This window comes from Dendropsophus ebraccatus, chromosome 9, assembly GCF_027789765.1.
Source record: "Dendropsophus ebraccatus isolate aDenEbr1 chromosome 9, aDenEbr1.pat, whole genome shotgun sequence".
Classification (NCBI taxonomy): Eukaryota; Metazoa; Chordata; class Amphibia; order Anura; family Hylidae; genus Dendropsophus; species Dendropsophus ebraccatus.
The window spans coordinates 110,719,913-110,732,569 of record NC_091462.1 but is presented as its reverse complement, the minus strand read 5'-3'; the positions used below and the strand labels follow the sequence as shown (position 1 = coordinate 110,732,569).

The 12,657-nt window shown below is 44.9% G+C and overlaps 1 protein-coding gene across 3 annotated transcripts in view; it reads left to right on the top strand.

Moving 5' to 3' along the window:
- Positions 1-12,657, top strand: part of LOC138801493 (uncharacterized) — a 20,345-nt gene extending 7,688 nt beyond the window's left edge. For all 3 annotated transcript variants that reach the window (XM_069984384.1, XM_069984385.1, XM_069984386.1), the window contains 9 exons: positions 223-403; positions 840-949; positions 2,177-2,375; positions 5,086-5,195; positions 7,750-7,972; positions 8,550-8,654; positions 11,465-11,537; positions 11,632-11,736; positions 11,955-12,657. In XM_069984384.1, the coding sequence (XP_069840485.1) occupies positions 223-403; positions 840-949; positions 2,177-2,375; positions 5,086-5,195; positions 7,750-7,972; positions 8,550-8,654; positions 11,465-11,537; positions 11,632-11,736; positions 11,955-12,120 (1,272 nt within the window). In that variant the 3' untranslated portion in view covers positions 12,121-12,657. The remainder of the gene's footprint in view (positions 1-222; positions 404-839; positions 950-2,176; positions 2,376-5,085; positions 5,196-7,749; positions 7,973-8,549; positions 8,655-11,464; positions 11,538-11,631; positions 11,737-11,954) is intronic.

Here is a 12,657-nt window from a genome sequence, read left to right as displayed (position 1 = left end):
CATTGCTAGTACAGTTGAAGTTGCAACAGACTGTCATCTCTAGTAAAACTATGCTCTAAATATATGGCGGCAGACTTTATTATATAATGTTTTATTACCTTATAGTCTAGTTACAAATAAATCACTTTGTTGGTCTTCTCCATGTGTTTGGTGGTGTTCTTTGTATTCTTATTACTGTTAAGTTTCATTTTTCCCTCTCTTCTGCTTCCTTCCGTTTTGCAGACAGTCATGCGGCGGTGCAGATTCCTCTTTGAGCAGCTGGTCATCCTGCTCCACCACCACAAATGTGACAAATGTGAGGAAACAGAGAGCATCACTAAGTACAGTGTGATACCCTTATGTCCCAGCATGGATGCCACGCTGAGCCACATGAAGCATTGCCGGGCCGGGATGTCCTGTCAAAGTAAGATCACCATCATGGAACTTATGATTGGTATATTTATATACCGTATTATCCGTCATATAAGACGACTGGGCGTATAAAACGACCCCCAAGTTTTCCAGTAAAAATATAGAGTTTGGGATATACTCACCGTATAAGACTACCCCTCTTCTAACGCACTTCAAATAAATATTAATAAAAAAACATCAGACAGCATCTGATGGAGGTACAATAATACTGGTAGGATACAGACCGGTGAAAGAGGTGTGTTTTTCTTGGCACAGCGACACTCTACTGTATCTCCTTTTTCCATACCTTGGATGCCTGCATCTTGCTCTGCCCTTCAAATGGTCGCTGCATATGGCAGGGATGCAGCCGTTTTTGAGCCGTGCCCATACATATATATGGGGAGCGTACACTTATTCAGCTGACTTCATATTATACATTTTATCCATAGTTCCCGATTGTCCTTCTGCAAGGGAAATCATGTCACATTGGAGGGCTTGCAGAAAGGAAGAGTGCCCCGTTGCTTTGAATCTAAGTAAAGATCGCAAACAGAAGATTCAGGTAATGGAAATGTAAAATATAAATGTAAAAACAAGAATCACACTATGAAAACCAATATACACTGGATGCTGTCTGCTACCTAGAATATTGATAGTCTTAGGGCCGTATTAGACTGCACAGTTAAGAGGAGGAAGCGAGTGCGGCTTCCTCCTCATTCCCCTCCTCATTCCAGCGAGCAGGAAACTGCGGGAGTGGTGACCCAGACTATCCCTCTTTCATTTGGGTGGCAGATTGGAGAGAGCTGCAGTCTGCGGCCCCCACTCCTATTGCGCGAACCATCATTATTGTTATTGTTTTGATGCAATACATTAAAAGACAATGATGTGCCGATATGCATTGTGCGTGTTGGCTGATCGTTGCCTTTTAACATGACCTATTACGCCAAGTGATTACCACCCGGAACAGCCGGTAATCAACCAAATAGGCTGATTATCGGTGGTGTAATAGGGCCTTAAGGGCCCTTTTACACAGACCGATTATCTGCAAGCAGGAACCCTCGCTGCCAATAATCGGCAAGGATGTGGAAGATTTAGCAAAGTGGCTCATGTAGTTTAGCATATCCGTAGACTGTCTAGATAAAGTTTAGACTTGTCTAATCTTTGAAACCAATTTGGCCTGAAGGTCCATGGCTAAAGTTTGGTGCATCTTAAGGACCTATTTTACAGAGCAATTATATGTCGAATCAGACCAATATCAATATAGCATGATTTGCTGGGATGACTCCACAGATACAAAGTTCTGTAAATTGAACCTATTTTTCTATAGGTGGATGGAGTTCCACCTTGTCTTTTGAGTGGGTTTTACCTGGAACATCTTTCCACCCTTCCGTTTATATACTTAAATAAGTTGATCTTATCTCCCCTTATACGTCTCTTCTCAAGACTAAATACTAAGGCTAATGGCCCTGTTACACTGAACAATTATCGTTCGGGCAGCCCCTTCCACTGCTTTCCCCTCGCTGCCTGTGTATGTAATAGCACAGGCAGCAAGCAGGGAACAAGGGGGAGGCGAGTGCTGAGCTGACAGGTTGGCGCTGGCTTCCCCTGATCATTGGGCCATGTAATACGGCCTTAAGACTGTATTCAGCTATGTCTGCCAGCTTGGACCCCCAGTGATCAGATAGTTATCCCCTATCCTATAACATGGGACAACCCCTCGAACAAGTTATGAAGTGACGTTGTTGTGAGGGACCATTTTATCTTAAGTAAATGTCTTGTCTCTATTCAGTTACTTTTACAGGCAGAGGTGAGATCTTTTTCAGACTCCATTTGTTACCACCTCAACATTCAGCTGATCACCCTGTTCCGCAAACACAGATGTCATGAGTGTGTGTTTCACCAACTTCCCATGGATCTGCCCCTGTGCCACAGCGTGGACGCCATGCTCAGCCACATGAAGTACTGCACAGCAGGGATGTCCTGCAAGAGTAAGACAATGCACATTATATTTTATGTATTCTGTTAATACCAGTGTGGTCCTGAGGGGTCTGCAGGCTTCCTGTGGGATGCAGTTGAGGCTCTACTCCCGCCTTAGGGCCCTATTCCACCAGACGATTATCGTTCAGATTATCGTTAAATCATTCGAATCTAAACAATAATCGTTCGGTTGAAATGCAGTTAACGATTAACGACCGAACGAGAAATCGTTGGTCGCTTTATAAGACCTGGACCTATTTTTATCGTTGCTCGTTCGCAAAACGTTTGCAAATCGTTCGCATTGAATAAGACATCGTTCGGTCGTTCGCAATAGATACGAACGCAATAGCGAATAAATAGCAAAGAAAAAATTATCGCAATTACGATCATAAGTAACGATTATCGTTCCATGGAAATAAGTGAACGTTTTCAGGTCTTTCGCAATAGCGGTCGTTTGAAATCGTTAACGATTATGCAAACGATAATCGTCCGGTGGAATAGGGCCTTTAGGCTATGTTCACACAATGTAAGAGACCGGCCATTCCGTGACCCCGGCCTGGTCACGGAATGAAAGGTCTCTGCACAGATCATCCGGCCAGTACTGCAGTACCGGCCGGATGATCTTTTGGGCCGCAGGGTTCTGATGCGGGCGCATCAGCGTGCGCCCGCATCAGAGCTCCCCATAGGACACAATGAAGCAAGCGGATGTTGCCGCTCGCTTCATTGTGTAAACTGTGAACAGGGTTTCCTATGGCCGCAATTCACTGAATTGCGGCCGCGGAAAACTAACATGTCAGTTCTTTGCGGCGCCGCACGGGTTCCCGGTCGGAGCGTATACGATGTCGGGATCTCATAGAACAATAGACTATGTTTCACTCCGCACAAAGTACGGACATACTTTTACGTAGTGTGAACATAGCCTAATACTGCAATGGGAATTTTCCCCTGAGCTCGGGAATTTTCACTGGTGAATACTGAGGAAGCCCCTAATGTTTATGTGTTTGCACTAGTTAAAGAGGACCGGTCACCCCTGGTGACAGGGTGACAGGCTCCTGACCCCCCATTAGAGCCCCCTATACTCACGTGATCCCGCCGGTTCCCTCTTCTGGAGATGGTCGGGTCACGGAGATATCGGCGCCCGAAGCCTGGCGCGCGCGCTCCTCAGATGAGTCCAACACTCATAGAGAATGACAGGAGAGTCCAGCGCTCCATCATTCTCTATGAGCGTTGGACTGAGGAGCGCGCGCGTCGGGCTTCGGGCGCCGATATCTCCGTGACCCGACCATCTCCAGAAGCGGGACCTGGCGGTATTAGGTGAGTAGAGGGTGCTCTAACAGGGGGTCGGGAGCCTGTCACCTGGCACGGGGGGTGACAGGTTCCCTTTAACCCTTTAATACCATACTTTTTGGTCCTTAGCACATCTGTTTTTTTTTTTACTTGTACTGGTTAAACTGATGTAGATTTTTACATTTTATAACGATGAATTTACATGTGGATTGTGAATATACCCAACAAATAATTTAAAACTTTTTTTTAACAGTAAAGGATTTATTTTATTATTATTTTTACACACATTCTAACTACTGTCTATTTCTGAGATAGAACAAACTTGGTGGACAATCTCCAAATACACCAGATTTATTAAACCATATTTGGCTGATTGCTAGATCTAAGGTATCTGAGACTGTCTAGTCTAAGTTTAGAGATGTCAGAAGGGGAAAAGAGTGAGTGCAGCATTTAAACTAAACCCTCCCTCAGTCCCTGCCTACCTGACGACTGCCCTAAACAGTGGCCACAACTGGGCAAAGGTCCCTTCCTATAACAGCGGGAGGGATAGGCATAAGGACTCAAGTCAGGTCCAAACCAGGTGAATACCTTAGGAACAATATCACAAAACAAAGACAAAAACTGAGCCAAGGTCGGAGAGTCCAGGAGGAACCTGAACTAAATTACAGAGGCAGATGGAAATCCGGGGCACAGGCCGAGGTCAGTAATACAACACAGTCCAGCAGATAAATGTGTGTGTCTCTAGAAAGATCACCACCTTAATTGCCTACAAAGAGAAACCCAACCGATAGAGGTGAAGCAGAGGGCCACAAATATAATCTAAATAAGGCCCAGAAAGATTATAAACCAAAATCACAAGCAAAAAATGTGACACTTTTAAACCACCCTCCTTTTTATACAGAAGCCACACCCCTTTTGCTAAAGCCACACCCCCTTTGTTAGATCCAACTGCAAAATCTGTCTAAAAGTCACAATTAAGCTATATTCACACACACTGTTAAAATGACATCCGTATCTGTTGGACGGCCATCATGTAACGGCCATTATTTTAACAGTGTGTAGGTAAAGCCTTAATGGAGAAGTCCCGTCAAATAGAAAAAAAGTCAGACAGGCAGGAGGGTGCGGGAAAATTATAAAGTAAACTTGCCTATCCTCGTTTCCTGTAGCACCACTCTCAGGTCCCTGTGACAGCCATCGGTGTCCTGCAGCTCTTCTAGCTGCAACGTCATGTACCCGGCTGAGCTATCGCCCACTAAGCCAATCAGTGACTTGAGGGGAGGGGGGGGGGGGCACCTGTTCCTTTAATCCTTTTCTATTATGTTGTAAAACTGAAGTCACCTAAATGGTATCTGTAGATGGAGTGGTTGTTAAGAAGTTAATAGTTATAGTTTTATCTTTGATAAGATGGTTTGAACCATTATTTGTTATCCATAGTTCCCGAATGCCCTGCCGTGCGTCGGATCATTTCACATTGGAAGAATTGCAAGGACCAGGACTGTCCTGTCGCCTGGAACCTGGGTAAAGATCGCCATAAGAACATGCAGGTAAAACAGATCAGTTATTCAGTGTACCGGCATTGTTTGGGACGTCCCTTTTTGTAATCCTATCCTGTTATCAAATGCCATTTTTATGAATCCGAACACAACGTCTCATGTTCTGAAATAGTATCTATAGAAGAGATTCTGTTCAAGCTGTATGGCGGAATTGTGGCTCAATGACACAGTTCTCACCCAGGCTGCATGGGAATAGATTGCCCCTGCTTTTTCTCCGGTTTACGTAAAATATAAATCCTCAACTGTAACACAATGCAATCCCAACCTGTGGTCCTCCAGCTGTTACACAACTAAACTCCCATGATGCCTGGACAGTCAATCACACAAAAACACAGAAAAATGCAACAGCTCACCGCAACAGCAAGATACAGACCCACCACAGACATGAAAATAGTTAAAAGCAGCCCCCCCTCCACCCCCCCCCCCCCCCCCCCAAATGCCAAAAAAAATTCCCACAAAAATAATGAGTCTCTTGGTTACTATTTGCAAACAGCGTAAACTGCCTCACCACGATAAGGTGGATTCATATCGAGGCACACCCTACATTGTAATGGTGTATAGTACGCCTATGCTCTGGGCATGCAAGATCCGTCTAATACCTGCAAAAATAATTGCACCACCTGGGTGAGACAGGAGAGCACGACCAAATAGAGGCAGCCACTCCCCCAACTGGAACACAGAAAAAAAGAAAAAATTGGTTAGCTCTCCTAGAACACCGTTCACACTAGGCAGGAGCACATTGCCATGGCTGAAATTGCAAACACACAAAAACACAGAAAAATGCAACCGCTCACCGCAACAGCAAGATACAGACCCGCCACAGACATGAAAATTTTTTATTTTTTTCTGTGTTCCAGTTGGGGGAGTGGCTACCTCTATTTGGTTGTGCACTCCACCTGTCTCACCCAGGTGGTGCAATTATTTTTGCAGGTATTAGACGGATCTTGCATGCCCAGCGCATAGGCGTATTACACGCCATGGAGAGGCCATTACAGTGTAGGGTCTGCCTCGATATGAGTCCACCTTATCGTGGTGAGGCAGTTTACGCTGTTTGCAAATAGTAACCAAGAGACTCATTATTTTTGTGGGAATTTTTTTTAGCAGTTGGCGGGGCTGCTTTTAACTATTTTCATGTCTGTGGTGGGTCTGTATCTTGCTGTTGCATTTCTCTTTGTTTTTGTGTGTTTGCAATTTCAGCCATGGCAAAGTGCTCCTGCCTAGTGTGAATGGTGTTCTAGGAGAGCTGACCAATTTTTTCTTTTTCTTTTTTTCTTCTTTTTTTTTGCCTGGACTGTCGATGTCTGGGCATGCTGGGAATCACAGGTGGAGGTCACTGATCTTGATAACGGAGTAATGGAATCAATCACCACGTATAGTATGTTAGGGCCCTATTCCACGGGCTGAGCAATGATGTAAACGAGTGCAGATCTGCTAGAGACATCGTTACGCAATACATTACCTGTCCGGGCTTCCCCTCCGCTCCGTCTTCCTCCCCGGGTCCCGCGGTGTAGCATGAGCTTCGGTGCGGCCTGACTGAGCTGTCAGAAAGCTCAGCCAATCACTGGCCGCGGCGGTCCTGGCCAGTGATTGGCTGAGCGTCTGACAGCTCAGTCAGGCCACTCCGGAGCTGCTGATGCTGCGAGCGGGACCCGGGGAGGAAGGAGGAGCGGAGGAGAAGCCCCGACAGGTAAAGTATGGTGCTTCTCAAATCGTAGGTCGCGCACCGCTATTCCACAGTAGCCATGCGCAGTGGGGGACCGATGATTTTATGTCCGGCCCTAAATAAACGATCAGCCGATGACACGATCATAGGCTGATCGTTTTCTCTATTCCACCGAGCGATAATCGTCCGAATCAGGCCAAATGGGACCGATTCGGACGATTATTGCTCCCGTGGAAAAGGGCCCTTAGCCTTGGTGCAGAACATTGCTCTTAGATTTTGTTGACAGTAGATATGAGCGAGCCGGGCTGACGCTTGGGTTCGTACAAAGCCGAACCAACGGCATTTGAATCTTGTTGTCTTCTGTGGGGAGGGTGGAGACAGCCCAAGTGTCGCCTGGAAAACAGGAATACAGCCTAGGTCATAGGAGGGACTTGAGCTGTCTCCTAGGTCATAGGCTTTATCCCTATTTTCCAAGCGGGACTTGGGCTGTCTCCTAGGTCACAGGCTGTGTCCCTGTTTTCCAAGCAGGATTCTGACTGTCTCCACCTTCCCCACAGAATGGTAAGACAGCGCATTCGAATGCCGGTGGTTTGGGTTCTTCGGCCCAGCTCGTTCATCTCTAATTGACAGCGTTTTTCGCCCATCTGCTCTTTTTCCCACTGAATTGCATTGAACTTTACGGGAAAATGCCTGACAATTCACATTTACTTTAATTACATATCATAAAAAAGTGCTTGGTGCTTATTTTGGCCCATTTTATGTCTGAAAAATAATTATTTATTTATTTATGTTCAACTTTTTTAATTGGCAAGGAAAGACCTTAAAAAAATCATTATTTTCTGCAGTTGTGTTTGATGTTCTTCTATGTTTTATTTTACACAGAAGGAAATGAGCCAAAAAGCCTTGCTGCTGTCTGTTATGTATAGCAATAGGTGCACACCTAAGAACATCCGCCAGACCCTTTTTGTGATATTTCACGCCTGGTCCTGTATGAATCGTCAGACGTCTGCTGGATTGGTTTCGAATTGTGACCTTCCTCAATGCAGAACAATGCAGGCCTTGCTGAGACACGCCATGTCCTGTGCCGGAGGAGATCACTGCTTGTGTAAGATAGCCACAACTGGAACATGGTTAAATGATTCAATGTTCACACAACAATCAGCCAATGAAACAATTATTGGCTGATCTGTGCTTTAGGCCCAAACCTTAAATCATCAGCCGTCGACCATGCATTGCAACGTGTAATAGTGATGCGTGACCGGTGACTGACAATTCTGCAAACAGTAGACATTACCTATCCACGCTCCAGGGCTCCTCCTGCTCTCTGCATACTTCCCGGGCCCCGCGCGCTGCAGCTTCAGAATCCTAAGACTCCTGCAAACAATCTCAGTCTTTCTCTAGTAGAAAAAAGTGAAAATGTATTTCCCGTAAAAGAACATTATCACAAAAGTTGCATTAACAGCAAAGTTTTACCTAAACTCCAGGCGACTGTGTACTCCTCAGCTCCGATACAGACCTATTTGTCTCCATCATGATAACCCAACCCTAATGTAGACATAAGGATAATTATTTCTTATGGTATACTGTACATATTCTAACTGTGATAGGAATTGTTTTTAACCTAATTTTTAAAAAACTTTGTAAGGCATTGGGTGAGTGATAGTGTGTTACTTTTTTTTCAGATCTCAACTGCAACACAACCAGATATATCTTTATACATTACATGTCCTGTGTACTACGTGACTGTGCAGTATGTTGGCCCGTGAGGAGTGTGATAAAGCAGCTATGTAAGTTGTATTGTTCTCAGTCCAGGCAGGGCTGTAAAGTCATGGCCAAAAGTTTTAAGAAAGATACAAATATAAACTTTTACAAAGTCTACTGCTTCAGTTTTTAAAATGGCAATTTGCATATACTCCAGAATGTTATAAAGAATGATCAGCTTAACAGCAATTACTTGCAAAGTCAATATTTGCCTAGAAAATGAACTTTATCCCCCAAAACACATTTCACCATCATTGCAGCCCTGCCTTAAAAGGATCAGCTAACATTGTTTCAATGATTGCTCCATTAACACAGTTGTGGGTGTTGATGAGGACAGGGCTGGAGATCAATCTGTCATGATTAAGTAAGAATGACACCACTGGACACTTTAAAAGGAGGCTGGTGCTTGGCATCATTGTTTCTCTTCTGTTAACCATGGTTATTTCTATAGAAACATGTGCAGTCATCATTGCACTGCACAAAAATGGCCTAACAGTGAAGAGTATCGCAGCTAGAAAGATTGCACCTCAGTCAACAATCTATCGCATCATTAAGAACTTCAAGGAGAGAGGTTCCATTGTTGCCAAAAAGGCTCCAGGGCGCCCAAGAAAGACCAGCAAGCGCCAGGACCGTCTCTTAAAAGTGTTTCACCTGCAGGATCGGGCTACCAGCAGTGCAGAGCTTGCTCAGGAATGGCAGCAGGCAGGTGTGAGTGCATCTGCACGCACTGTGAGGCGGAGACTCCTGGAGCAAGGCCTGGTCTCAAGGAGGGTAGCAAAGAAGCCACTGCTCTCCAGAAAAAACTTTAGGGACAGACTGATAGGCTATGTTCACACTACGTAAGTCTCTGGACGTAGCGCGTTCCGTGAATAAGCGGCCAGAGATTTACGTAGTTTGCTTACAATGGAAAGTATACGATGTACGGCTGCACAGTTCACACTACGTACGAACTTACGCCAGGATCATACGCGGCGCCGTAAAAAATGAACCAGTCCATTGTTTGAGGACGAAAATGCCGTAACTTACGCCCGTAGCGTAACATGCGGTCCCGTACGTAGTGGTGATTTTTTTATTTTTCCACTTTTCTTTGCCGATCCAAAAGGTTCTGTGGGGTGTCCGGGGCTAGGCGAAGATTTCCAAGTAAAAGACCGCTGTCAGATCGCTGCGTAGGGCGCTCGGGGAGTGTAAGTACACTGCGGGCGTAAGTTCGCGGTCCGTACGTAGCCGGCCGCAACTTGCGTAAATCCCCGGCCGGAGTTTAACACGCATATGTCCGGCCGCAAAAATATGCGGCCGGACATATACGTAGTGTGAACATAGCCATATTCTGCAAAAGGTCCAGGGAGTGGACTGCTGAGGACTGGGGTAAAGTCATTTTCTCTGATGAATCCCCTTTCCGATTGGGACATCTGGAAAACAGCTTATTCGGAGAAGAGGTGAGTGCTACCACCAGTCTTGTATCATGCCAAGTGTAAAGCATCCTGAAACCATTCATGTGCGGGGTTGCTTCTCAGCCAAGGGAATCGGCTCTCTCACAGTCTTGCCTAAAAACAGCCATGAATAAAGAATGGTGCCAGAATGTCCTCCAAGAGCAACTTCTCCCAACCGTCCAAGAGCAGTTTGTCGATCAACAATGCCTTGATGCATGATGGAGCACCTTGCCATAAAGCAAATGTGATAACTGAATGGCTCAGGGAACAAAACATAGAGATTTTTGGTCCATGGCCTGGAAACTCCCCAGATCTGAATCTGGTCAATCATCAAGAGACGGGTGGACAAACAAAAACCAACAAATTCTGACAAAATGCAAGCATTGATTGTGCAAGAATGGACGGCTATCAGTCAGGATTTGGTCCAGAAGTTGATTGAGAGCAGCCGGGGAGAATTGCAGAGGTCCTGAAGAAAAAGGGTCAACACTGCAAATATTGACTTGCTGCAGTAACTCATTCTAGCTGTCACTATAAGCTTTTGTTACTCATAATATGATTGCAATTATATTTCTGTATGTGATAAAAAACATCTGACAAACACACATAAAAACCAGAGGGCAGCAGATCATGGGAAAATATAATATTTGTCTCACTCTCAAAACTTTTGGCCATGACTGTAGTGTCCACTGTAGTATCCATAAGGGTGACTAGACTGAAACCTAGGGGGTCTGCAGAAATTGGGGCCTATATATATAACTGTAGCCTGTTAGTGACAGGACTTTACCTTTCCTTGCTGGGGGTGTTGTATATAGGTACATATATTGCTAAATTGGCAGAATCGGAGTTATCACTGCCTTTCACCATTCATGGAGCACGGTCAGCTCCTGAGGCTGCTACAACCCTGAAGTGACAGGCCACTCAGCCAATCACTGGTTGCGGTGCTGTCCTGTCTCAGCCAGTGATTGGCTGAGCGATCTGTTATTTCAGGGACCATCTCTGAAGTTCCAGCAGCGTCTGGGGGCAGAAGCGAGAAGAACACTGGGAGCAGGTAACTGGGAGGAAACAGATATACTTTATTATTTACTATATACAGCAAGGGCTGCACGGACATCGCTAACAATACTTATACAACCCTTGCTGCATGATTATCGAGCGGTGTAATAGGCGAGCAGATTGGCACTCGTTTACATTTGTGAACAGGCTGTGTAATACAGCACATAGACTTCTGACGCTTTTCAGATCTTCACCTCTGCTCATATCAGTGAAATTATAGGGTTCTGCTTTACAGCCTTTCAGTTTGCTCCCCCTGGTGGTCAGCCCAAACTGTAGAAGCATGATTTTCCTATGCGTATTGCCTTTCCTTTATGTAAACTAATACTTGCTGTATGGTACGTCTGATATTGCAGGCGGGACCGATGACCCCTCTAACGGCCGTCCACATTACCAGCAATGGAAGGGAATATCTATTATCCCCACTAAGTAAGTGACGCATGTTACTGTGGAGTACTGGGAATATCCACTTACCTGCTCCATAGAACCTTGTAATATCTTGTTATTCTTTTTCCTTGCACAGTATCATGGGCCCCTGGGTTACCATTCAGATCTATCGATGGATCCTGACAAAGAATAAACCTCTTATTGGTCCTCCCTTGTTCCAGGAAGAAGTACGACGCAAGAGGTACAGCTAGTGAAAGATGTTGGGATTGGTTTCTAAGAAGGCGATATGTGCAGAGTTTACATCTACACACAATATCACTAGAACTAAGAATTGTGCCTAGATGTCTACAACACTCCCATAGGGTTTATGGTCATCCCTTTCTTGCTGTGGTAAAAGTCCTTGCTCCACGTACTGACTTTGAAGTCACCTTTTCCTCTTACTTTGTTTCCTCCAACCAGAAGATGCGCTCCGATGACATGGCAGGAAAGCTTCAGTAACCTAAACAAGCGGATGAGAATGGCTTCCTTTAGATGGAGATACTGCCGGTCCACGCGCACACAGATCTGCTTGAGAGGGAGGGACGTGTCCAATTCCCCTTCTGTAGCAATCATCATGGGGATTTGATAGATTTGATCAGGTTATATTTGGTTCCATTAATACTGATGTGTAACAGTTTCATAATCCTCCAGAAAAGAAAGAAATTAAGTGATTTACATGTTAAGTAATGATGTGGGTAGAGGTCCCAGTAACTTGTATGGGTGACTGCTGGTTATAACAATCTACATTGGGTTCATGCAGCATATGTTCTGTTTTATTTGATACTTCTGTCAGAATGGTTCACATTGTATTTTCCCAGCAGCATTAATGTAATGCAGGCCCTGAGGGGGCGGCTGTGTGACCTATTTGCTGATTTTGGGATCCCTGCGTCCTGCACTGCCCCCTAAAGCCATAACATCCCCTATAATTCCTTTAGTCATGTTGTAAATGGTACCAAGATTACTCTTCACATCTTTTTACCAGAACATCTCTTTAACATTATATCCTGCCTTCTCTGATTCCCATTTTGCTGATGGATAGAGGAGTTCTGTTTGTATTGTTGTGGTGTTGTTATTTAGATTTTCTTTACAAATCCTGAAAGTAATTAAAACATAATATCCCATC